The sequence below is a fragment of the Hylobates moloch genome, unplaced genomic scaffold (genome assembly GCF_009828535.3).
Source record: "Hylobates moloch isolate HMO894 unplaced genomic scaffold, HMol_V3 SCAFFOLD_4, whole genome shotgun sequence".
Classification (NCBI taxonomy): Eukaryota; Metazoa; Chordata; class Mammalia; order Primates; family Hylobatidae; genus Hylobates; species Hylobates moloch.
Window position 1 is genome coordinate 14,716,185 of NW_026652279.1, and position 26,402 is coordinate 14,742,586.

At 44.6% G+C, this 26,402-nt stretch overlaps 1 protein-coding gene across 1 annotated transcript in view; it reads left to right on the forward strand.

Annotated features, from left to right (window-relative positions):
• The first annotated feature begins 2,342 nt into the window (after nucleotides 1-2,342).
• Nucleotides 2,343-26,402, forward strand: part of GXYLT2 (glucoside xylosyltransferase 2) — an 89,892-nt gene continuing 65,832 nt past the window's right edge. Inside the window, exons 1-2 of the mRNA XM_032149502.2 lie at nucleotides 2,343-2,811; nucleotides 23,634-23,826. Coding sequence (XP_032005393.1) covers nucleotides 2,537-2,811; nucleotides 23,634-23,826 — 468 coding nt within the window. The 5' untranslated portion in view covers nucleotides 2,343-2,536. The remainder of the gene's footprint in view (nucleotides 2,812-23,633; nucleotides 23,827-26,402) is intronic.

Consider the following 26,402-nt stretch of genomic DNA (forward strand, 5'->3'; position numbering starts at 1 on the left):
GCAAGGGATTTTTATATACTCATATATTCCAAAGTCAGCAACTCTCCTGTTGGTTCATTATTGAATGTGCTGTAAATGAAGTCTTTTGCAATTAAAATGAGATTTGACCACATCCAAAGAAAAAATTAGGGGATGTAGTTTTCCACCAATCAGAGCAATCCAAACAAATCCAAAAGTTGAGTTTGGACTCAGTGGAAGGAGGCAGATCAGGCTTTTTTTTTTTTTTTTTTTTTGTTCCCTTCAGTGAGGTTCAAGAAAACTGAGTCCTCTCTTTGGTCCATTATTCTTTGGTGTTTGAGGCTAAAACCCTGGCTATTAATCAAGTGTTACTTTGACTCACTTTGCCTTTGTTTATCCTTGTTGCATCTGTCCTCCTAGAGGTAGAAGGGAGGGGGCAAGACAGAGTTGGGAATGCCTGCTTCTCTGGGCCACATGTCAACATAGTGGTGGCCATTTCTAAACCTGAAAGATCTAAACATCATGCCTTAGCCTGGCCTAGTGTTTCTCAACAGGGTCCCACATTGGTCCAGGATAGTTTTCGTTGTTGGCATGTCCTGAGCATTGCAGGAGGTTTTGCATATGCTAGTAGAACCTGTCAGCCTTCCCACAATTCCAGATGCTTCCTAGTAGGATAGCACCTTCCCCCTCATCTTTGAGAACTAATGGATTCTTTGTGCTTACTCACCTACAACATGTCCCCCACACTGAACTTGCACCCTGCCATTTCCTAGATATCTGCTTGGCAAGAGCTTCCAAATTACTAAATATTCTCATCCCTAGAACTTTAAATACAATGGATTCTCAAGGAATTAAAATAAAATGCTAACATGAGAATAATTCAGAATATAACTGAATTTTAGATTATTTATAAAGCAACATGGAATCTTGTAGAAACTCAGGGACAGGCTGGGCGTGGTGGCTCACACCTGTAATCGCGGCACTTTGGGAGGACGAGACGGGTGGATCACTTGAGGTCAGGTGTTCAAGACCAGCCTGGCCAACTTGGTGAAACCCCGTCTCTACTAAATACACAAAAATCAGCCGGGTGTGGTGGCGCAGCCTGTAATCCCAGCTACTTGGGAGGCTGAGGCAGGAGAATGGCTTGAACCCGGGAGGCGGAGGCCATGGTGAGTTGAGATTGCATCATTGCACTCCCGCTTGGGCGACAGAGCGATCAAAAAAAAAAAAAAAAACTGAAAAACTCAGGGACGTTGTTATAACTTAACTAGTGTTCTTTGTTCTGTGGTGTGCTGAAAAGAGAGTTAATGGAGTCCTGGCTGTCAGTTCACCGTGAGTCATAAGAGGATGTGTCCTAATGTTTCAGATTTGTAACTGGGGATCCCCTGGAAGAATCGTCTGGAAATTACAATCTTCATCTGGCGATTGTAGCTGTTAAAATCTCCAAAGAAGCCATTCTTACATTGGGTTGTGAAATTATTACTCTATCTCAAATCTGTGCCAGAAAGAAAATAAAATATGTGTTTATGTATATATTATAAGCTATGTTTTATTGAACTAATCATTACAGAATTTTTATTGGGCACCGACTGTGAGCCAGGCACTGTGCTAGTTTCTTTGAAGGCATTATTTAATTTAATGCTCACAAAACGCCTCTGTAGTGAGCAGTATTGTCCTTCCCATTTTGCATGTAAGGAAGTTAAGGCTTAAGAAAGTTGTGCAGCTTCCTCAGGATCACCAAGCCAGTTAAGTGACAGTGTCAGATTTCAAATCCAAACTTTGAAATTCATTCTCTAATTTCTTCAGACTACATGGATCGGTTCGGTCCAGTCTAGCTGTCCCAAGTTCTACTTTGGCGTTTTGAGTCTGAAACCGCAACTACTAATCACGTGTTACTTTTACTAGCTTTGCCTATTATTGCATGTGTCCTTGTTGAATACGTCCTCCTCCAGGAAAAAGGGAGGTGGCAAGACAGAGGCGGCAATAGGGGTTTGTTTATTCACCAGATATTTATTGGGCACCACCACCCGAAGATCCCTGCACTGGGCAAACAGGACAGAGATGTTCCTGCCTGAAAGGATGTGTGGATAAGTGCACAAATGTGTGGATAGATGGATAAAATAAGGAGGAAACACATGGAATACATCAACAAATAAGTGAAACATGGCATGAGAGAATCAGCGGGAAGAGTGGATGGCATGGGTGGGCGAGTGAATGGGGAGGTGAACGAATGAATGAATGAATGAATGAAGTGGTTTTGAGTCTGAGCTACCAGAAGCCCGAGCGCCTGGCTGCGGGCGGGTGGGCGGAGGGGCGGCTACTCCACACAGTACGGTAGGCGCAGGCTGCTCCTCCTGTAGCCCGGCTCTCACCGCCTCCCCCTCCTCTCCTCCCTCTCTTCCTCCTCCGCCGTCGCCGTCGCCGCCGCCGCCGACCGCCCGCCGGCCGCCACGACCCCAGTCCCCGGCGGGCGGGCGGAGGAGGCAACCGCCGCGCGCTGCTGCACTCGTCCTGCCGCCGCCGCGATGCGCAGAGGGGCCGAGCCGCCTGGGGGCCGCCGCCGCCGCCGCGCCGCACCATGAAGCTCCGCAGCAAGGCGGCGGCGCTGCTCCTGCTCGCGCTGGCCGCGCTGCTGCTGGCGCTGCTGTCCCTGCGCGCTGGCCGCGCTGAGCCCCCAGCGCTGCCCGCGCGCCCCGCGTCCGCCCCGCAGCGCCACCCCGCGCCTGTCCCCGCGCGCTGGCCGGAGCCGGGCGCTCTCCCCGGGGCCAGCCCGGGAGTTCGGAGGCGCCGGCCCCCGCGTCCGCGCCCCCGAGCGGGCCGCCGGGGCGCTGCGAGACTGGAGAAGTTGGCGAGGTGAGTCGTGGCAACCCCAGAATCCCATCTGCGGACCCGTGTCTCGCTCCCTACACCCGTGCCAAGTCCAAGGGAGGCTTTGGGCTGGAGAGACAGACTTCCAAGTTTCACCCACGGGCTGCCCACTTCTGTTTCTTAGCCCGATAGAAAAGAAGACCCACCTTGGTGGAGTCCCCTTAACAGCTCAGTACTGATAATCACGTACATTTTTGAAGTGTCAAGGAAAGTGGTTTCGTACATTACATTTTTTAACTGTCAAGGCAAGGCGTATTTTTGCACTCTTGCAAACATGCACCCTTTGTTTAATTTGTCAAAAGCCATCACGATGCAAGAATGTTTTATCTAATTCTCATGTTTCACTGGAGAATTTTACCGAAACCTTAGATATGATTGAGTTGGAAAAGTTAGATGTTTACCAAGGACTCGCAGCCTCTCATTCAACCTCGAGTACCCCCATGCTTAGAACAGAAGAGACACTTGACCTAAGTTTATTAAAAAGAAGTTTTCTCCTTGAAAGGACTGATGCGTGGCACAGAAAAGACAGAGTGGGGGTTTCCAGATCCTCATTCTGTTTCAGGCTCAAGTGTGGTCAAAGGGTCCTCCTACAAGAAAAACATCTTAACCTTCGACCTTCTGTTTGATACTCTCTTTCCCTACACAAAACCTAACACGCGGAGGCTTTTCATCAGAGAGTTTTATCTTTGGCCTCAGGGTTGCTGGAACGCCCCGCAGGTTAGGGATTTGAGTTCATTTCCTTTGTTGTGGAGGGCTTTTCAACAATTCCCTTGTCTTGTAACGAGTCTGTTTCATCTGCCCTTTCAAAACTGTTGTTTCTAACTGCCATTGCAACGTCCTTGTTTGCTGGGCTCCTTAATTTCAACCTGAAAGTTGAAAAATTATTTTTGACCATAATGACTAAATCTCTTTGGTGCTTTTACTGTAACTAAAAGACACGAAACCTTAAGAAGTAGCTGTGTCAGCTTTTGTTTCCATTCTGCCTCAGTACAGATGGGTACTGACAAGTTTTAGGGGGAAAACACCCCAACAATCTGTCACTTTAAAGTACTTACAACACTTTACAGCCCTTTCTGGATGTATACAGTCTTTAAGGATATCTCTGTTAGGAAATTAATAGGATTTCCCCTCTTCTATACTGGAGTTTCTTATAATAGATTGATTAGGGTTTACCTGCAAGTTTAATATGATAGCTAAGTTTGATGGGACAACTGGTAAGATAATAATAACTGTCACCCTTAACGTCGCTAACCTATTGCCAGGGACAGTGCTAACCGCAGTAAATACAAATAGTCACAGTTAACACTTACATATACAACTACATAATCCACACCATAACCTCCCCCCACCCCCACCGCTTTTTTTTTTTTTTTTTTTTTTCTTGAGACAAAGTCTCGCTCTGTCGCCCAGGCTGGAGTGCAGTGCTGCGATCTCTGCTCACTGCAACCGCCGCCTCCCGGGTTCAAGCCTCCCAGATGCAAGTGATTCCTGTGCCTCAGCCTGCCAGGTAGCTGGCAAACAGGCGTGTGCCACCATGCCCAGCTAATTTTTGTATTTTTAGTAGAGAGGTGGAGTTTCACCATATTGGCCAGGAATTCCTGAGCCCAGTGATCCACCTGCCTCAGCCTCCCGGAGTGCTAGGATTACAGGCGTGAGCCACCACGCCCGGCCCACACCATAACCCTTTGATAGCAGTTCTCAAAGTATGAACTTCAGACCAGTGGCACCGGCATCATCTGGGAACTTGTTAGAAATGCAGATTCCTGGAACCCACCCCAGCCCTACAGAATCAGAAGCTTTGGGGGGTCAGCAACTGTGTTTTAACAAGTCCCTCCCATTGTTTCTCATGCACAACAAAGTTTGAGAACCTGCTCTGCAAAGTAAGCACGAATGGTATCCCCACTTTTCAGATGAGGAAAGTATTGCACAAGGGTTAGCAGTTTGTCCGAGGTTCACAGGTAACCTGGTAGAGAAGGATAAAGATCCAGGCAGTGTGGGCTCAGGTTGAGCACTTACCTGCTCTGCTGATGTCAGGCCGTAGACTTGCCTGAAATTCGTAATTTTACTGAGATGTGTTTTAAAGAAACACTATGGATTTTTGGATCTGTCTCATTCTTCAAGGTGTTGAGAACAGTGGCGCAGCATCTTTTTGTGTCTATCTGAACAAAGTGGCTCTGACTAGGAGGAGATCGTGAACAGAATCCAAATGGATGTTTTAGGGAAGGACTATTTCTATTTCCAGGAGCAACAGTACCCTTGAAGCCATTTTTCTTTTGAACTTATCTCTTAGATTATCATGGAAATCATGGCCAACACCATAGGAATAAAGAACATTTTAAAACTGGGGAAGGAGTAAAAAACAAAAGCCACAGGAAGTCTCAGGCTCAAATGCATAAACAGTTGACATTTTCTGGGACTTATTTATTGTTTCTCTTGCTACCTCGACAGAAATGGCAACAGAAGATTCTGAAGTTGTGAGGGAGCAGGAGGAAAGATCCCTGCTTGGTCTCCTTTATTGCTTTCCTAATTCTGCTTGGGTTAAATTTTTGTGGTTTAGGAGGAATTTCATTTAGGGAGGGAAGAGAAAGCCTCGTGTTTTCAGAAAACGAGTGCTTTAATCTCTTTACATGGCTAAAATCCAGAAGAGATGAAGGCTACGTGATCTTATTACTCTGGCCTGGGGAGGGTCAGGCTTGTGGTTGTAGTTAGCTGAGAGCCTGGAGTTGGATGTGACACAGTCCACCACCTGCTTACCATCCACAGCCTGTGCTGCCTCGCCTCCCACAGGGGGCTGCTGTAAGTGAAGTTCTGCCACGTCAACGCAGGAAACATAGCACTCTCCTTCCACATCTTGTTTTCATTTCACAGAAGTTTCCAAGGACTTGCCTCGTTAGTAGGCAGACCCTTCAATTTTATAACTAGTCATTTGTATGCAGTTTGCCCTGTGGTGGCCTCCTTCTCTGTAAATATAAAGCCAAGAGGTAAGTAAGGTCTGAGCTTTCCTGTCAAGGGAGGATTTGAAAACGGACACCATTCTGGAAGCAGCAGTCTCAGTGCACAAAAGAAATGAAATCTTCCTTCTATTTTGGCTTATTGGTGATTTATAGCTGGCTGAATTCCAAAAAGAGTCTGAGACGACGTATAGTAAAAGACACATATACAATAAGTCCATTGAAATGGTATAAAAAATGAAAAGTCATAAAGAGGAGGGGTAAATAAATACTGTTTGTCAAAAATTAACAGTACCTTTGTTAGTAGGATTAAGTGTTCAATTTAAGCCTGGCAGCCATTTCAAAAAGGGAACTATGATGGGCTGCCTCATTTTCACTGAATAAGAGGAAAGGTTTATCAAGAGAGATCTTTTTTTTTTTTTTTCATGGAACTGAATGATAAAATGAGAATTGTACTTGGGAATAGATTTTAGACATTAGAAGACTCTCTCTAGGTTGCTTCTGAAAACTCCTCCTTGAGCCTACATATGGAAAAGGAAGGTTAACTGCTAATCAGTGCAATAGAGAAGAGAATTTGGCATGTGGAGTCCAGCAAATTGGGTTCTAGTCCAAAGCCATTTCACCTTATTTTCTTCATCTGTGAAATGAACAAATTAATCCAAAAGTTGTCTAAGATATCTTCCAGCTCAGACATTTGATGATCCTGTGATGAGATCATCAAGTTTAGCAGCAAAATCCCAACACTGGCTATTGCATGGCCCTTTGTGCTCACTCTTGCAAAATCACTGTTTCTCATTTATCGGCTCCATCCTAGGGCTCTTACTGATTACTCAACCGCAACCCTGTCCTGAACTTTATTCTTTTTCTTCTGTGTTGGCCTGGATATTGCTGTTTCTCTTAAAATATGGCTTCTAAGGGATACTTAAGCTACCTCTAAGCCCTGTAGTTTTCCTCTGCCATTTTATTCCATAGTCATTCAGCAAATGTGATTGCACATTTACTCTGCCAGGCACTCCTGGTACAATGGTGAATGGAGTTGCTACCCTCCCAGAATTTGGGGATGAAGGAAAGGAGGCAATACAGAAACACAATTACACTTGGCAGCCTCCCCAGCTGCTCCAATGAAAGGAAGCATGTGTCTCATCAAGAGGCACCATTTCCTGCAGTTCCCTTTAGTGTCTGAGATAAGTCTTCTCAGAGTGTTCAAACCTGAAAAAAGGTCTCACTAAAAAGGGATGGTGTTCTGTAGCAAAATGCTTCATCTATGGCCATCCTATAATTAGCTAATAGCCCCAGAGCATATTAAAGGTGTCTGGATCTTGAGTACCGTCTATGATATTATGTAGTGTGAGTCTTGATTCTATCCACAATTCATTTTTGTTGATTGGTCCATGAATCTCCTGGATCACCCTCCACACCTACTCAGTCAGTAAGCCCTATTGGTTCTGTCTCAAAAATATATCCCCAGTTCCACCATTCCCACTCCATAGTTACTTACTGAGCTCCTAACCACCATCATTCCCTAGCTGGACACCTACAGGTGCCTACTCTCTGGTTTGTGTGGTTCCACTCTAGCGCCCTCTACATTCCATTTTCCTTACGGCCGCTTAAATAATCTGTAATAGGTAGGCTAGATGGGGTCCACCTATGTGCTGGTTAAAGCCCTCCAGTGAATGACTTCCTATTACACTAAGAATAACTTTAAGTTTGCCAGTGTGGCCTTTCAGCCCTTGCCTGATCTCAACCGCATTTAGTTTTCTGGCCTCCTCTCCTACCACTCCCCATTCACTTGCTCTGCTTCAGCCACACTGGGCTTCAAATACACCAAGCCCATTCCTGCTTCAGCAGCATGCATCTCTGTGTGCCGGAATGTTTGTGCACATCCTAGCACGGCTAGCTCCTCCATTTCTTTCAGGATTATGCTGAAATGTTTTCTCCTGAGAGGCGTCCTGCTAGCCGCTAAAGAACTCCTCTCCATCACTCTCTCCTTCCTTACCCTGTTTAGTCTTTTGTTTTTCACAGCACTCATTGTTTGAATATTGTATGTTATTTGCTCCTGCCCCCTCATGTACACTTAACAGTGATCTCCTTAAATCCCTGTTTCACTGACTCCTAAAACAGAGATGATCTCATAGCAGATATTCAATAAATACTTGTTGAATGAACTAATGAATGGGTGCAGGACCTGCCTGTGCCAGCCGTGTTCCAAGATTTACTTATAGTATTAAGTTCCTTATTATCTAATAATATTCAAAACAGTCCCATACCCTTTCGAAGAATAGGGAAGGTCTTTAATAGTAACACCATTAAAAGAGAGGGATGTTTTTCCTTTTAAATAGGTTTTATTTTATTATTTGGGTTTTTTTTTTTGAGATAGTGTCTAACTGTGTCACCCCAAGGGAGTGTCTAAGCCCACCATGATGATCCATGCCTTTCATAGTGTGAGCTTCTTGTATCCAGTACAAAGCCTGTCAATACATTCATTTCTCTGCCAACAGCTATTGGTCCACAGGTATGTCATATGACCCAAACTGGCCCAATCAGCCAGAAGGAAAGAACTTATTTTACATTATTAAACAAAAGACTCCATCTTCTAGATACAACCAAGAAAACAGCCCCAGCTGCCACCATGATCATAAGGGAATCACCTTTAGGATGAAGCCATCTGTTTGGGCAGTAGTAAAAGAAAATACAGGTCCTTGAGGACACCACTGAGTCCTAGAATCAAGGCATCCTGAGGTCTAACGTTTCTTGGGCCCTGTGTTGGAGTTGAGGGTTCTGTAATTGCATCCAAAATCATCTTAGCTGAACCAGATGGTTCTTTTAAATCAACATCTTGGGACTATTGATGGAGAGAAAGGGGAATAGTTGGGTGGGGGCACCCAGGAAGTGAGCATCCACCACACCCTAGAGCAGCCATGTGCACTTGACCTTATCAAAACCTACGGGTGACTTACCAGAGGTAGGTTCCTGAGCAAAATCAGACTTTTCTTAAGGATTTTTAAAAATTGGGATCAGAGACTATATGGTAAATGTACCTGATAGCAGTAGCTTGAGCATACCCTTAGAATGACCCTGCATGCCAGCCACACCTGAATGTGTGTTCCAACCTAGGGAATCCTGGAGTGGCCAACCCAGAGAGTCATTCTTATGTTCTATGAGGAACATCTGAGCCCTCGTCCTGCCCCGTGGAACACGGGCTATACAGGGGATTAAAGCCTGGAGTTTTGGGGTGCATGAAGATTGGCAGGTGGAGGTTGTTGAGGTGAGGGTGGCAAGTGAAAATGCTATAATATGTAAACTGCACACCTTTTGCAAACAGTTGTGGTTCTTCTGCCCAGCCCTTCCCCACTGGGCTGTGCAGTCATCTTGTCCAACCCACCGCCACTGGACTGTATGTAAGGTGGTCCTCCTGCCCAGCCCATTGCCACTGGACTCTCTCCCCTGTATGGAAGCCCCCAGTAAAACCCCAGGTCTCATTTGCTGGCTCTGGGTCTCTTCTTTAGCCTCTTCAACCTGGTGCTTTCCCCATTGAGGTTAATAGGGGTTTGGCACAACAGAGACCTAAGGGAACAGCGTAAGGGCAAACTGTTTCTAGTGGCTGAAGCTGTAAGTTATGCAACTCAGGGATTGCAACTGTATTTCTGCCAGTGGAGAAGGCTGTTCTGCAATAGGAGCTCATGGAAACCAAGATGATATGGAGAGATGAGAAGTGACGCAGAGCAACCCAGATGGGGTGGGGCGGGTTGGGGTTAGGTGGGCTGGTGGCGGAGCTGGGGCAGGGGGTAGCTCCCAACACTGTTCCCAAGGCCAGCTTCTTGCCTTTCACTGGCTGTGCTGTCTCAACCTTTTCTAGATTCTATGATGTAATGAGTTCCCCTTTTTTTCTTTTCTTTTTTTTTTTTTTTTTTTTTGAGATGGAGTCTCGCTCTGTCACCCAGGCTGGAGTGCAGTGGCGCAATCTCGGCTCACTGCAAGCTCCGCCTCCTGGGTTCACGCCATTCTCCTGCCTCAGCCTCTCCGAGGAGCTGGGACTACAGGCGCCCGCCACCACGCCTGGCTAATTTTTTGTATTTTTGGTAGAGACGGGGTTTCACCGTGGTCTCGATCTCCTGACCTCGTGATCCGCCCGCCTCGGCCTCCCAAAGTGCTGGGATTACAAGCGTGAGCCACCGCGCCCGGCGGAGTTCCCCCTTTTTTTCTTAATCTAGTTTGACTTGCATTTGTTACTTGCCACCAGAAGAGTCCTGACTATTTGAATATGTAGCACCTGCTTTTAACACATTTACTAAATTCAGTAAATACTGGCCATATTGACACGGTTCCTTTTAAAACTCACAGGTGAGAGTCTTTGGAAGATAATTTGAGAACAGATTTGTTTTCCTTAGGAATACTTCATTTATAATTCACTGTAAAAAAAAAAAAGACAAAATTTTATGTTATACATATTTTAGCACAATTTTACAAATAATAAAAAGAAAAGAGACTTCTGTTGAAGATAGAATCCATTTATTCATTTTATGTTTCCCTTAAATATTCCCCAGCATTTATTTCAGATTATGAAGTTCTGAAAAATCCTCTTGGAAAAAGAAGTTTTTTGACATGATAACTTTATTGGGAGTTGCTGATTTTGTGCAAGAAAAGAGTGACCTTGATATATTTCAAGTGACTTTTAGATGATCCCCTATCTCCTTTAGCAACATGAGAGACTAATCTCATATGGTACAATTTATAATCCAAGCTTTACATAAGACAATAGAGAATACATAATCCAAAATATGACTCTCTTTTATGAGTGAGAAAACTGAGACCCAAGAGGTGAAATAATAATGTTCATAAAGCACCTAGCACAGTAGTTCAGCTCATGGGATTCACCAAATGATTTGCTGTTCTGAGTACTATTATTATCCATCGTTGCATTGTTAGTTAGGAATTGAGCCATAACTAGACCCAGCTAAGTACCCGTGTGACTTTGAACAAGTCAGTCCTCAGCAAATTGTGGCTTTGTCAGAAATAAGCTCAGTGACAAAATGAGACAATGCAGGTAAAATGCTGACACCGAACATGCCACACCAGAAACTCCTGGCAAGTGTTAGCAAGGGCCAAGCTGCAGATTCAAGTCGGGGTCTGGTAGCTCATGCCTGTAATTCCAGCACTTTGGGAGGCTGAGGTAGGAGGATCGCTTGAGCCCAGGAGTTAGAGACCAATCTAAGCAACATAGTGAGACACCCATCTCTATTTAAGTTTTATATTTTTTAAAGAAGATGCAGATTCAAGCAGGCTTTTCTTGTGGGGGTAGGGATGACTTGAGGAAATTGAGACTCAGCTTCTTTATACAATAAAGGATACACCAATCTCCGTCTCCTGGTACTCATTAAAAGCTGAAGGAGTGTGGCCAGGCGCGGTGGCTCATGCCCGTAATCCCAGCACTTTGGGAGGCTGAGGCGGGTGGATTGCTTGAGGTCAGGAGTTCGAGACCAGCCTGGCCAACATGGTGAAACCTGGTCTCTACCAAAAATACAAAAATTAGCCGAGCATGGTGGCAGGCACCTGTAATCCCAGCTACTCTGGAGGCCAAGGCAAGAGAATTGCTTGAATCCGGGAGGCGGAGGTTGCAGTGAGCCAAGATTGCACCACTGCACTGCAGCCTGAGTGACAGAGTGAGAACTTGTCTCAAATTATTTAAAAAAAAAAAAAAAAAAAGGTTTACTAGCAGTTCAAATCCGGTTTGTAGTAAGGTAGAGTGTTGATACATAAAATAATATGCTTTTTGCTGCCCTGCCTAGCCTGGTTTTGGCATGGATATAACATATTTAGAGAAAAATGAAGGCTTCTGATGAATGTCATGTTAATACTTAATGATGATGATAGCTAATATTGAATGATGACTTAAAATTTGCCACATACCTTATTAAGCACTTCACTGCATTATTTCATTTAATCTTCATAATAACCTAGGAGGTAGGAACTCATATGGGATAGGGCAGAACTCTTTCAGTTGCACGTGATAGAATACCAGCTCATCCGTTTGTGTCGCTTAGTCATAAAAGGGGTTTTAACTGGTTTATAAAACTGGAAAGTGCAAAGAGCTAAAGCTTCAGTCACGGTGAAGCCAGGATTTCTAACCATCTTTCCTCCGTTTAGCTCTGCTTCCTTCTGTGTGGGCGATACTCTCAGGTAAGTTTTCTTTCTAACGATTCCCAATAGGTCTGGGGTGCAACCTCCTCTTGTAGTAGCCCCTAAGGGAAAAATTCCATCCAGCAAAAGTCCCAAGGCTGCCTCTGTTGACCTCACTTGAATAACATGTGTTTCCAATCACTGATGGTTACACGTGAAATGTGCTTACAGCTGGTGGGGTGAGGGGCAGCTCATTCATCCCCTCCAAGCCTCATGGACTGAGAACAGAAAAAGAGTGGTGTCCCCAAAATAAAATTAAGATGCTTTTACCAGAAAGTCCTAAAAACGGATGCCAGTAAGAAACCCCAAAACCCAAAGCAGATGTCCATTATCATCGGTATGCCCATTTTACAGATGAGGAAACTGAGGGCTAAAGGTGGTTAAAGCACTTGCCCAAGATAGGACAGTCAAGTGGCAGGCCTAGAATTTGAAGCCAGGTCCATGTGCTTTTAGAGCAAAATTGCTAACCAATATGCTGTAGCTGAGAACAAATCTCACAATTTGAACCTTTTGATAGCTTTCTAGAACCTCTGTAGTTTTTTGTAATTGTTCAGATTTGTAAGGAAAAAAACAAGGTATGAAAATGATCCTACTTCAAGTTTGAAAGTTTTTATATATTTACATATTTATATACACACACCCACATATATTGGGTATAACTCTGGAAGACAGTATACCAAAATTTTAACAGTAGTTATGAAATTGGAATTGAGTGCCCCTCAATTTTGCTAGTGGTATTTAAATTTTTTTCTATGATATATGCACTACTTGTATATGCATTAAGCAACTTAAAGTATATAAATTACCATAAAAATTAAAAATCCCTTGATGGCCTGAGGCTTAGGAAGCTGGAAATTAGTTGGGGAGACCATTTTTCTTTTTCCCCCTTCTAAGCTTTAAAGTCCTTCATGCTCTTTTTCAGGAAATGAGATAGAAATGCCCCTTTGCGGAATATATAATCCTCATCTAATTCTTCTCCCTCGTATGTCAAGAGCCATTTTTTCAAACTAGCGCTGCCGATTCATATTTTAAAATCTCAATAACATGTTAATTTGGAAAGAAGAAGGAGATGGAGAAATAGAGTCTCCTGTATATCAGGAACAATCATAAAGGAAAAAATGAAATGAGAATAGTCAGGTGCCTTCATAGAATTCTGGAGGGGGAATAAATCAACACAAATGTGAATAACCTCTGTGAATGGCAGATGGGTGGGTTAGGAAGGTAGAGTTGGCAAAGGTCTGTTGTGGATATCATTCCCTGCACACGAGCACCCGGGGAGGCATGGGAGACTGAAATCCAGTCCATGCCAGGAGCCCTGTGTAGGGGCTTCATCTGCTCAGAGAGGGCTCTTTTTCTTTTCTTTCTTTTTTTTTTTTCAGATGGAGTTTCACTCTTGTTGCCCAGGCTGGAGTGCAATGGTGCGATCTCAGCTCACTGCAACCTCCCCCTTCCAGGTTCAAGTGATTCTCCTGCCTAAGCCTCCTGAGTAGCTAGGACTACAGGCATGCGCCACCACGCCCGGCTAATTTCGTATTTTTAGTGGAGACAGGGTTACACCATGTTGGTCAGGCTGGTCTTGAACTCCCGACCTCAGGTGATCTGCCTGCCTTGGCCTCCCAAAGTGCTGGGATTACAGACATGAGCCGCCGTGACCGGCCAGAGAGGGCTCTTTTTCTAACTTACTTGTATGTGGTTCCAAATTCAACATAAAGATTAAAAGCATGGCCTCTTAAGTCCACCTCTCTGGGTTTGAATCCTTGCTGTGACACTTACTAGTTTTAAAGCTTATGTATGTGCACAGTGATATCTAAAAGCAAACACACACGTATACACATAGCTGTAATTACCAACTTTAGGCTCTGAACACCTCCCATGCGTTAGACCTAGACTTTGTTTAAGAATACAGCCTCATTTCAGATTTCGTGAGCCAAGCTAAATGTGTACTATTAATAATTAAATGCATTTATCAAATAATGTCATGAAGTCCCCCATGGAGTTTTTTGGCACTCTCTTGGCATTATTCATATAACACCATGACTTCAAGGCAAATGCCAACTCTTCTGTCTATCTTGAAAGATTTATGATATTTGATTTAACTTGAAACCATGGGTCATTAAAAGTGATTTAACTGTTAGCAAAGTCCTTAGTGTCATGTGTGGGTTCTGAGCGAAGAATCTAATCATGACGTCAAGGGAGAAAATTTTTGTCAGGGGATTCATGCTTTCCAAAGCCTGTGGTTTGCGGGGAACTTTAGTAGTGACTCTCAACTGCCAACACTTGACACGGCTATAATTATCCATCGCCGGATTCTTCTTCTAGGGGCCATATCAAGGTGTTGTTTCCGCTTCCTGAACTGCCACTCTCTCCTCATTTGCAGACTTTCTCCATGTTAAAATAGCAAAAACGCTTTCATCTTGCAAAATACTGCACTAGGGAGGGGGATATCACTAATCTATTCTTCCCATAAGGTAAGCATATTCAGCTTCTTAAAATTCATCTTCTACCATTTTCCCCCCACGTATTTCTGTTTCCTTCTGTAAGTAAAACTAGTTGCCAACAGCACGGGTTAGGGCTATATTTGAAAGAAGTGCGATTTTCCATCCAACTTACCCTGCCAGTCTGTATGGCAGCCTCAGGTTCACCTGAGTTGATTTAGCTTGACAGTTTAGGAGAAGCACTGATAAGAGAAATAGCAGGAGGTGGCAGAAAAGAGGGTCTGAGTAGAACCAATTACTCGCTTTAATAATTCAGTGTGTTTTGCAGTAATAGGCTACAAAGTAAATAGCACTACACATAAATGCCATATTTCATTATTTATACACTCCAGAAATTGAAGTTTAATTAAGTCGCCCGCTTGAGACTTTTAAGCGATTAAGGAGACGCTTGTCTCAGGCACCCTGGAGAGGAAGCATGGAAGTTGCTTCTCCCTCCGAGCCTTCTGCGTTATTCTGAATATCATTTTTCATTTGAGCGTGGGGAACACTTGAGCCAGGACAACTAGGGCAACGTTTTACAAACTTCACTCGTTCCCACATGGCATCACAATTCTTTTTTTTTTGAGACAGAGTTTCACTCTTGTTGCCCAGGCTGGAATGCAAATGGCGCAATCTCGGCTCACTGCAACCTCCACCTGCCCAGTTCAAGTGATTCTCCTCTCTCAGCCTTCCAAGTAGCTGGGATTACAAGCACCCGCAACCACACCCAGCTACTTTTTTTTGTATTTTTATTAGAGACCAGGTTTCACTGTGTTGGCCAGTCTGGTCTCAAAATCCTGACCTCAGGTGATCCACCCACCTCGGCCTCCCAAAGTGCTGGGAATACAGGCGTGAGCCACCACACCAGGCCCACAATTCTTATAATATTACTATACTACCATTACCTGCTTTAAAAATTTTTACAACGTCTATCCATGTTATAAATGTTAAGTGCATTGATGTATTTATTTAATAACAACTTTATTGCAGCTTAACTCAAGTACCTTTTAAAAGTATACGGTTTGGGCCAGGCATGGTGGCTCACGCCTGTAATCCCAGCGCTTTGGGAGGCCAAGGTGGGCGGATCACGAGGTCAGGAGTTCAAGACCAGCCTGGCCAACATGGTGAAACCCCGTCTCTACTAAAAATACAAAAAATTGGCTGGGTACGGTGGCTCACACCTGTCATCCAAGCACTTTGGGAGACTGAGGTGGGCAGATCACCTGAGTTCAGGAGTTCGAGACCAGCCTGATCAATATGGTGAAACCCCTTCTCTACTAAAAATACAAAAATTAGCCAGGCGTGGTGGCAGGTGCCTGTAGTCCCAACTCTTCAGGAGGCTGAGACAGGAGAATTGCTTGAACCTGGAAGGCGGAGGTTGCAGTGCCACTGTACTCCAGCCTGGGCAACAGTTCTAGACTCTGTCTCAAAAAAACAGAAAAAAAAATTAGCTGGGCGTGATGGCACATGCCTGTAATCTCAGATAGTCAGGAGGCTGAGGCAGGAGAATTGCTTGAACTGGGACCCGGGAGGCAGAGGTTGCAGTAAGCCAAGATCGCACCACTGCACTCCAGCCTGGGCTACAGAGCAAGACTCCGCATCAAAAAAAAAAAAAAAAGTATACTATTCGGTCATTTTTAGTTTATTCAAGTAATTGTGCCTCCATCATCACCACAGAATTTCAGAACATTTTCACATTTTCTTTTCTTTTCTTTTTTTTTGAGACAGAGTCTCGCTCTGTCGCCCATTCTGGAGTGCAGTGGCATGATCTCAGCTCACTGCAAGCTCCACCTCTCGGGTTCACGCCATTCTCCTGCCTCAGCCTCCCGAGTAGCTGGGAATACAGGTGCCCACCACCATGCCTAGCTAATTTTTTGTATTTTTAGTTCAGATGGGATTTCACCGTGTTAGCCAGGATGGTCTCGATCTCCTGACCTCGTGATCCGCCTGCCTCAGCCTCCCAAAGTGCTAGGATTACAGGCATGAGCCACCTCGCCTAGCCATTTTCACATTTTCATTACCCTAAAAAGAAACCCTGTACCCATTAAGCCATTAATCACTTCCCATTTGCCCCTCCCCCTAGTTCCTGACAACCATTAATCTACTTTTTTACTTTTTTTTCTTTTGAGACGGAGTCTTGCTGTGTCGCCCAGGCTGGAGTGCAGTGGTGCGATCTTGGGTCACTGCAACCTCCACCTCCTGGGTTCAAGCCATTCTTCTGCCTCAGCCGCATGAGTAGCAGGGATTACAGGCATGCACCACCACACCTAGCTAATTTGTATATTTTTAGTAGAGATGGGGTTTCTCCATGTTGGCCAGGCTGGTCTCAAACTACTGACCTCAAGTGATCCACCCGCCTCAGCCTCCCGAAGTGCTGGGATTACAGGGTTGAGCCACCGCACCTGGCATCATTAATCTACTTCCTGTCTCTGTGGCTTTGCCTATTTTGGACTTTTCATATATGTGGAATCATAAAATATGTGGCTTTTTACATTGTCATTACATTCACAGGTTTACTGTTTTCAAGATTCATTTATGTTGCAGCACGTGTCATATCATACTTGATTCCTTTTTATTGCCAAATACTGTTCCATTGTATGGATATACCACATTTGATGTATCAGTTTACCAGTTGATGGACATTTAAGTTGGACTTTTTGGCTATTGGGAATAATGCTGCTATTTGAACATTTGTGTACAACCTTTTATGTGGACACATGTTTTCAATTCCTGTAGGTATATAACTAGGAAAGGAACTTCTGGGTCATATGGTACCTTCTATATTTAACATTCTCAGGAACTACCAAACTGTTTTCCAAAGTGGCTGTACCAGTTTCTAATCCCCACAGCAATGTTTGAGGGTCCTAGTTTCTCCACATCCTAAGTACATTTATTTTTAAAAGAAACTTTGTATCAGAAAGCCAGAAATTGTCAGTAATAACATAAATAGAAGATAATTGTCAAATCAAACACTAAGAACACTAAATGTTGTCATTTTTAGCTTGGTATTCTTTCCTGCTGAAGGTTCCAGTGTCTTTTCAATTCAAAGGGAGGATTAGATAATATCAGAAAAGTGTTCAAGACATGTAAGCAGCAAGCTGAGCCGAGTGCAGTGGCTCATGCCTGTAATCCCACTACTTTGATAGGCCGAGGTGGGAGGATCATTTGAGCCCAGGAGTTCAGTCTGGGCAATATAGTGAGATTCCCATCTCTACAAAAAATAAAATAAAATAAAAAATACATAAATAAATAAGAAAGGCCAGGCGTGGTGGCTCATGCCTGTAATTCCAGGCATGGTGGCTCATGCCTGTAATCCCAGCAGTTTGGGAGGCCAAGGCAGGAGGATCATGAGGTCAGGAGTTCGAGACCAGCCTGGCCAAGATGGTGAAACCCCATCTCTACTAAAAATACAAAAATTAGCCAGGCGTGGTGGCTCACTCTTGTAATCCCAGCACTTTGGGAGGCCGAGGCGGGCGGATCACGAGGTCAGGAGATCGAGACCATGGTGAAACCCCGTCTCTACTAAAAAAAATACAAAAAATTCAGCCGGGCGTGGTGGCGGGCGCCTGTAGTCCCAGCTACTCGGAGAGGCTGAGGCAGGCGAATGGCGTGAACCCGGGAGGCGGAGCTTGCAGTGAGCCAAGATTGCGCCACTGCACCCCAGCCTGGGCGACAGAGCGAGACTCCGTTTCAAAAAAAAAAAAAATACAAAAATTAGCTGGGTTTGGTGGTGGGCACCTGTAATCCCAGCTACTTGGGAGGTTGAGGCAGGAGAATCGTTTGAACCTGGGAGGTAGAGTTGCAGTGAGCTGGGATCATGGCATTGCGCTCCAGCCTTTGCCACAGGGCGAGACTCCGTCTCAAAAAAACAAAACAAAAAAGAATAGGAAAATATTAAAATTCTTAAAAAGCATCAAGCTGAGACTTTATTGTTGTTGGTGTTGAAAAAGCACTGAAAATGGAATAGCTTTCTCACTGTGTGACTCAGTGTTATTTGCTGCATTGGAGTCTGAATGTTTACTAGCACCATCACCCCATTGGAATACATGGAATTAGGAGGCAGTAGGTCTTCCTCAAGACCATTTCCGCTTACATAGTACAAGTAATCCAGAGATGGCTAGGGTAGTGTTTGTTACGCTTTTTGTTTTCTTCTCATAGTCTGATGCTTTCCTTTAGAACTTGGGTAAATTTGAGCAACTATCAAAATTGCTACTTTCTTGAAAGAATAGTAGATACTAACCCAGTAATTCCATTTCTGGGAATGTAAGTCTTAAGGAAAGGAGGAGAGGTGAGATTTGAGCTCGGATCCCTGGTTCCTGACCATAGCTGAACTATGGGTGGTGTGTAGTACAAGTGTGTTAATATGCAGACTCCAGGGCCTCACCCAAGACCCATGGAATCGGAGTCTCTGTGGGTTGGGAGTCTGCAGAATAACAAACACTGCAGATGATTATGATGCATGGCCAGGCAGGGAATCCCCTGCCTTACATGGTGTTTGGCGTCTCTTCCAGCCACAAAACTGGAAGAATGGTCAGGATTTGGGTAAGGGTCATAGCAGTGAGCAACAAGGAGGGAATGGGTTCAGTGGGCATTTCAAAGGATGAATCAGGTGAGTGTGAGCAAGGCAGGAAGAGTCAAAGTTGATTAGAAACGTCTTTTTAGGACCTATGTTACAACTCTTATTTTGATTGCTAAGTTGTAACTTTGTTTCAAATTGGTTTAAGCAACAGGGAGTTTATTGGCTTAATAACTAAACGACCCAAGATTAGGGTCAGGTGCACCTAGATCCAAGTGGTATCACCAGAGATCTGCCCTGCCATCATCTGACTCTGCTTTTCCACTGTGATAAGTTGACTCCTGTTCAGGCTGTACCAGCATGGTTACCAGGCTCGTTGCCATCAGCCCCTGCCTTAGCAACAGGTCCTTAAAATTCCTGGACAGCAAATGTTCACTCCAGTCCCCTTTTATAAAGTAAAAATAAGAACGTTATTAACCATCAGTCACAGCAGTGCTAGAATTCCCTATCAGCCATTCCCTGCCCAATCCTAGTCATTCAAGGGGTTAAGAAGTCCTAGGTCCCTAGACTGCACTTCTCCCCTGGATCCTCACAATCTTGAGTGACATTTGAGAGTGCCATCAGTAGGAGCTGGTGAAAGGGACACCACGCCAGTGCCCTTAAACTTTATTATGCATTGTGACTGCACAATACTAACACTGATTACCTAAAGCCTGAGATTTTTCATGTAATGTGAGAAGTAATAGGGTGAGGCCAGCAAAGGTCTCCTTAAATCCCAACCACTGATAATTGAACTGGCACCAGGAGAGGTTTTATTTTTCTTTAGTACCTGTCACCAGACACTGTGAATGATTGTCGTCCCTAGCCCCTGCTTTTTGTACTGTGCAGACCCAAATCACTGAAGCCTGCAAAGAAGAGAAGAGGTGGCCTGCTGTCTTGCAGGACAGTGCGTGCTTTTTTTTAAATTAAATAAAAAAAAAAGTCAAATAGTTTGGGGCCACAAAAAATATAGATAATAACAAAATGAAGTGCCCACCACTTGGCTTAAGGAATAAGATTTTAATCAGAAATAACCACCATCCGGCCGGGCATGGTGGCTCACGCCTATAATCCCAGCACTTTGGGAGGCCGAGGTGGGCGGATCACTTGAGGCGAGGCGTTCGAGACCAGCCTGGCAAAACCCCATCTCTACTAAAGATGAAAAAAAAAGAAAAAAATTAACCAGGTGTGATGGCTTCCCACTTGTAGTCCCAGCTACTTGGGAGGCTGAGGCATGAGAATTGCTTGAGCCTGGGAGGTGGAGGTTGCAGTGAGCTGAAATTGGCACTACTGCACTCCAGCCTGGGCAACAGAGTGAGATTCTGTCTCAAAAAAAAAAAAAGAAGAAGGAAAGAAAAGAAAAAGAAAATAACCACTATCCTGCATTTGTTTTATTTGAGACAGAGTCTCACTCTCACTCAGGCTGGAGTGCAGTGGCACAATCTCAGCTCGTTGCAACCTCAGTCTCCCAGGTTCAAGCAATTCTCCTGCCTCAGCCTCCCAAGTAGCTGGGATTGCAGGCACACGCTACCACACCCAGCTAATTTTTGTATTTTTAGTAGAGACAAGGTTTCATCATGATGGCCAGGCTGGTCTCGAACTCCTGACCTCGAGTGATCTGCCCGCCTCGACCTCCCGCTGGAATTATAGGCATGAGCCACCCGCACTGGCCTGTTGTTTTTCATTCTCCTTGGCCTTATGTTGGTATATGCCAGTCTGGTTTATTTTTTTTCACTGCTATATGGTATTCACTTTAAAAACATAGCAAATATATTCACTTTTCTCCTTTGCATAGTCACTGAAGTTTATTTCCTATTTTTCATTTTCAATAAACAGGGCTGCTGTGAACATTCTTGCATAGGTCTTGTGCAAATGTGCAAGAGTTTCTTCAGGTTATATATGCAGGAGTTGGACTGTGGGGGTGGAGGGTATACATCCATTTTCACCTGTGCTATATGTTGCCAAATGTCTTTCCAAAGTGTTCAGTCCAACTTACACTGCCCTCACCAGCGCCTGAGCTGTTCCCTGCCCCATATCCCCATGAAAGCTCAATATGGTCCAGCTTCTATTTTACTTTGTAATTTTTGCCAATCTGAAAATAAAAATAAATCTCTTTATTATTTGGATTTGTACTTCCCTGATTACTAAGATTAAAACTTGTTACCCTTGCAGAAGCCCAATATGTAGAGCTAAGCTAGATGGAGTCGTTCTGTCTGGGGGCAAGTGAGGGTGTTCGTGTTTAAGTTACCTAAGTGATTGCCTTTATGGTGTTAGTCCATTTGAATCATATGCATATCCCTAAATATTGGGCATAATTTTAAGCAAATGAGTTTGCATTAAATCTCTTTCGTAGCGTATTTCAGCTAGTGTCTTGACTGATTTTTAGAAATTGACTGTCATTTTAGCATTGTCTTTAACATCTCCTTCACATCCCTTTACATGTGAATTGGGAGTTGGCTTAAATAGCAAACATGAAAACCCACCCATGAAGCCAAGGAAGAGACCAGGCCTGTGAGTCTTGCAGGCGGGGCTCCTCACATTCTTCAGGCAGATCCCTGATTTAGTGCCTTTGTTCTGCTGTCCCCTCTGCGTGGCATGCTCCTCCCTCTAGATGTACACATGGCTCGCTACCTTCCCTTGTGCAGGTCATTTGCAGAGTTCACCTTAGTTAGACCTTTTCCAACTTGGCACTCTCGGGAGTATACTGCCCCAGCCCGCCAGCCACTCCTGGTACCCCGATCCTGCTCCACTATGTATTCCCTTTGTAGTACTTATTACTGTCTAGCTTTCTGTATAAATTATTTAGTTACCATCCACTTTGGCTCTTACTTATTTTTCTGTTTCCCTTATTCCCTGCAGAATGTAACTTCTTCCAGTGCAGTCGTCTTTGTTTTGTTCACTGTCTTCCTAAAATAATGCCTACACGTAATAGTACTTAGTAAAGATTTGTTGATTAATAAATGGTCTGGAGTTAGCAAGCAAAAGAGGGCAGAGAAGAGCATTTCTGAAATAAAGAGAGACAGACAAAGTATGTGCCAAGACCTGGAGCCAACACAGCATGGTCACCTGCACTGGAAGTGAAACAGAATATGACTATGATTATGAATGGCCGTCTCTCCAGGTTGGGGTGCAGTTGTGAGAGATGTAAGTGGGAGCCATAGTCAGCAGCTTGGACTTGATCTTGGGGGCAGCAGGGAGCCCTTGCATGATTTTAATCAAGAGAATAACACAATCTTATTTGCATTTTAGAGAAACATCACCCTGGCACCAACCAGGAGAAAGCATAGGCTGGGGGTTAAAGATAAGATTGGAGACAGGTGGACCACCCAGAGGGCTGTCTCAGTGATCCAAGGGAAGGGAGATGGTGGCCTCAACAGATAATGGCAGGGAGAACGGAGAGAAGTGGACAATTTCCAGAGATACTTGGGATGTCTCTACTGTCTTTTCCTGTGATCCCCGAAGTAAGTGGAATCCAAGTAATTCTCTGCATCTGGTCTTAGCTGAGCCATGAGGCTGTGTTTCTACTAAGCATGCTCATAAGTAATCAAATTGGGAACCTTTCCAAAATCCTCCACCCACATCTTGGACTTTCCTCCTGGTGAAAGAAATCTGGAGCAAGACTGCCATTATTCAACCATGCAGTGAATAATGGAGCAGCAAGCTGATTGAACTCGAAGTTTTTGGAAGGAAGGTAGCATTTGACATCCAAGTTCCCCTGGTCTCCAAATCTTTTGTGCAAGTAAATTAGTTTCATTTGTCTCAGGGCACCTTTTCCAGGCCAACTTCTTCCAACTTGACTGCAAATGTTTCTCAGTGGTGTGTTTGAGGCTTGGCTGCATCCCTTCGTCTGGAACAAATCTTTTATTACTAGGAAATAGCTGGATGATGATTCTGGACCCTTGGACCCTATGCCTCTGTCAGCTGTTGACTCAGTATTTGATACCTTGATCATTTTCAGTTTAACCTACCCCCTCTCCTGCCTGTTTCTCATTAATGTGAATCTCATACTGGAAGATGAATTTCATACCCACCACCTCACCAGTATTGGTGAGACAGTCAGGATTAACACCTGTTTCTTCAAGACTCTCCTGAGATGTAGTCAGGGCGCATATGTTGTTTTCTTTGCTCACCTCCCAGACTTGCATGACTTGCTTTGGTCCAGTGGTCATGCATTCCACCCCAACCTAAAAACATCCAGATGATGGGAATATCATGTTGCTCGTTTCACATGGGAAAGCCACAACCCACACTCCTCTTGTTCAAGTTGCATTCAAATCTAATTTCCACGGCCTGTGCGAGTGGGAGCTCCACAGCCCTTGTGTCAGCTGTCGAAGTTTAGCAATACTATTTCCAAACATGGGCCAGTAGGCAGCCAGCAGGCACTAGACAGCTGAGTGCTGGCAGAAAAAGCCTCAGACACCTATAGCAGTCCAAACAGTGACTCATCCTGCTATTGCCAGGATAAATATGGGAATAAATGGTATTTTTCTCTAAGCAGGAAGAATTGTCAAAATGCTTATCACTTTATAAAATATAACAGATTGTGCCTGATCATGTTTTGAAATGTTCTAACCATTCACTCTCCGGTTTTTTGTTGTTTTTACTTTTTTGAGTTTAGTAATAGCTTTCACTTGTTTTCCTTCTTTCTAGGAGGCCTGGAGAACCCAGGAGTTTCCAAGCTGTGCCGCCACCCGAGCCCTGGATCCACCTGGCCGTGGTGGCCTGTGGCAATCGGCTGGAGGAGACGCTGGTCATGCTCAAATCAGCTGTGCTTTTTAGCCACAGGAAGATCCAATTCCACATCTTCACTGAAGACTCTCTGAAGCCTGAGTTTGATAAGCAGGTGAATTTGCAGAAATCATGGCACAGTGTTTACTGAGTACAAACAGACTACATTTTAGGAACTGCATATTCTGTTGACTAATGTATTTTGCCGCATGTTCAATTGTGTGACCTTGAACACTTGACTCTGAGCCTCACTTTTTGGTAATACAGGGATAATTATACCTACTTCATAGAGACATGGTGAGGATTGAATGAGGCCAGAGTCTCACTCTATTGCCCAGGCTAGAGTACAGTGGTGCAATCTCGGCTCACTGCAGCCTCAACCTTCCAGGCTCAAGTGATCCTCCCATCTTAGCCTCCCAAGTAGCTGGGACTACAGGCATGCACCACCATGCCTGGCTAATTTTTGTATATTTTTTAATAGAGACGGAATTTTGCCATGTTGCCCAGGTTGGGTTAAGCAGTCTACCCACCTTGGCCTCCCAAAGTGCTGAGGTTATAGGCGTATGCCACCGTGCCCAGCCCCTGTTTTTTCCTTTCCTTTTCTTTTCTTTTCTTTTTTTTTTTTTTTTTTTGAGATAGAGGCTCTCTCTTGCCCAGGCTGGAGTCCAGTGATGCGATCTTAGCTCATTGCACCCTCTGTCTCCTGGGTTCAAGCAATTCTTCTGCCTCAGCCTCCCAAGTAGCTGAGATTACAGGCCTAAGCCCCCATGCCTGGCTAATTTTTGTATTTTTAGTAGAGGCGGGGTCTCACCATGTTGCCTTGAGAGTTTTCTCTTGCTGTAAGTTCTCAAATGGTGGCAGAACGAGAAGCTGGTTTGCTTTGTGTCTACCAATTTGAGTCAACAGTGCTGTATCCTGTCACCAGGCTAGCGGCACTAATGGGAAATGCCCAAAAAAAGCATGTTGGGCAGAGAAAGGCTAATAATAGAAAGACGGAAAATGTGTTATGTTTGAGTAGGAAAAAAAAATCACCTTGACATCTTTACCACGAGAAACCATGGAGGAAATAGTCTTGGGGCTTTGGAATTGATTGGAAAATGCCTTGTAAAGGATCTGAATCAGGGGAAGGGTGAAGGAAAAAGGCTGAAACTCTATATAGTTAGCTCAGAGGCTGAAGTATAAGGGAAATGATAATGAGAATATATAGCATTTATTAAGGGCTTATGATTTATGAGTTCATCTCATTTAATCCTCATAATCTTCAAAGGTAACCTTTGAAGAAGGTAATTATTATGTCCCAATTTTACAGACTGAGATCATTGAGCTTAGAGAATTTTAGCGATTTGCTCGTCAGGGTTCAGGTCAAGTTTACTGTCTCACCCTTCCATGGAATTAATCGATATACCATACCACCTCCTGAACTAGTAGACAGAAGACTCAAATTCAAAACTCACCTCCACTTTGTACTTGCTATATGACCTTGGGTTAGTCTTTTGGCCTTTTCGAGCCTCAGTTTCCCCATCTGCAACTTGAGGCTAGCAGGTTTGCTAAAAGAGATGGTAGATCTGTAATATGGATAGGTCAGGTCAGGCTTCAGTAACAACTCCCCCAAAACTCAGACACTTTTCGTGTGCCTGCAGCTTGTCTCCCAGGGGACAGAGCCTCCATTCTGTATAGCCTCTTAGGTTTGGGATGGAAGTAGACTGAGGCTATTCATATGTTAGCTACACTTGCCAGAGCATTTGACATCTGTAGTTCGTGGGATGCCATGGCAGGAAAGAGACTAGAGAATCATACCCCGCCTTTCATTCCCTCAGTGTGGCAGCGACACAGGTCTTTCCATGCACGTTTAACTGGCCAGTGGTCACAAGCCCATCCAACTGCAGGGGGCTGAGAAGTGCTCTATGTGGTGGAACGAAGGGAAGCTGGCTCTGTGCAAACACTACTCATGTCTTGTACGGTATCTATCTACCCAGTACTTAGTGAGCACCTGCTGCATGCTAAAAAGCAAGGATGTGGGGATGGAGCAGAACAAAATACAGACTTGGACTTTAAAAGGGGAAGGGAAGGGCCAGGCATGGTGGCTCACACCTGCAATCCCAGCACTTTGCGAAGCCAAGGCGGGCGGATCACCTGAGGTCAGGAGTTCGAGACCAGCCTGGTCAACATAGTAAAACCCTGTCCCTACTAAAAATACAAAAATTAGCTGGATGTGGTGGAGTGCGCCATAGTCTCAGCTGCTGGAGAGGTTGAGGCAGGAGAATTGCTCAAACCTGGGAGGTGGAGTTGCAGTGAGCTGAGATTGTGCCATTGCACTCTAGCCTGGGTGACAGAGAAAGACTCTGTCTCAAAAAAAATAACAAAAGGGGGAAGGGAAGGAAGATGTATCCGTGTAACCATGTCTGTTTAGCAGGTTGTACTTTCCAAGGAGGCCCCCAGTGGTCCCACCTTCTGTTATTCACATGCTGGTATAATTCCCTCCTACACTGTCCCAGGGTCCTCTGTGTGACTAATAGGACAGGGCAGAAGGGATGGTATGTCACTTCTGAGATTAGGTGACAAAAGGCACTTCACCTTCCATCTCGGATCAGTGGGTCTGGGGGAAGCTAGCTACCACGTGAGAGTAGCCCTGTGGGGAGGCCTGCATGGTGAGGAACGGAGGACCCTTGCCAACACTTGTGTGTGAGCTGG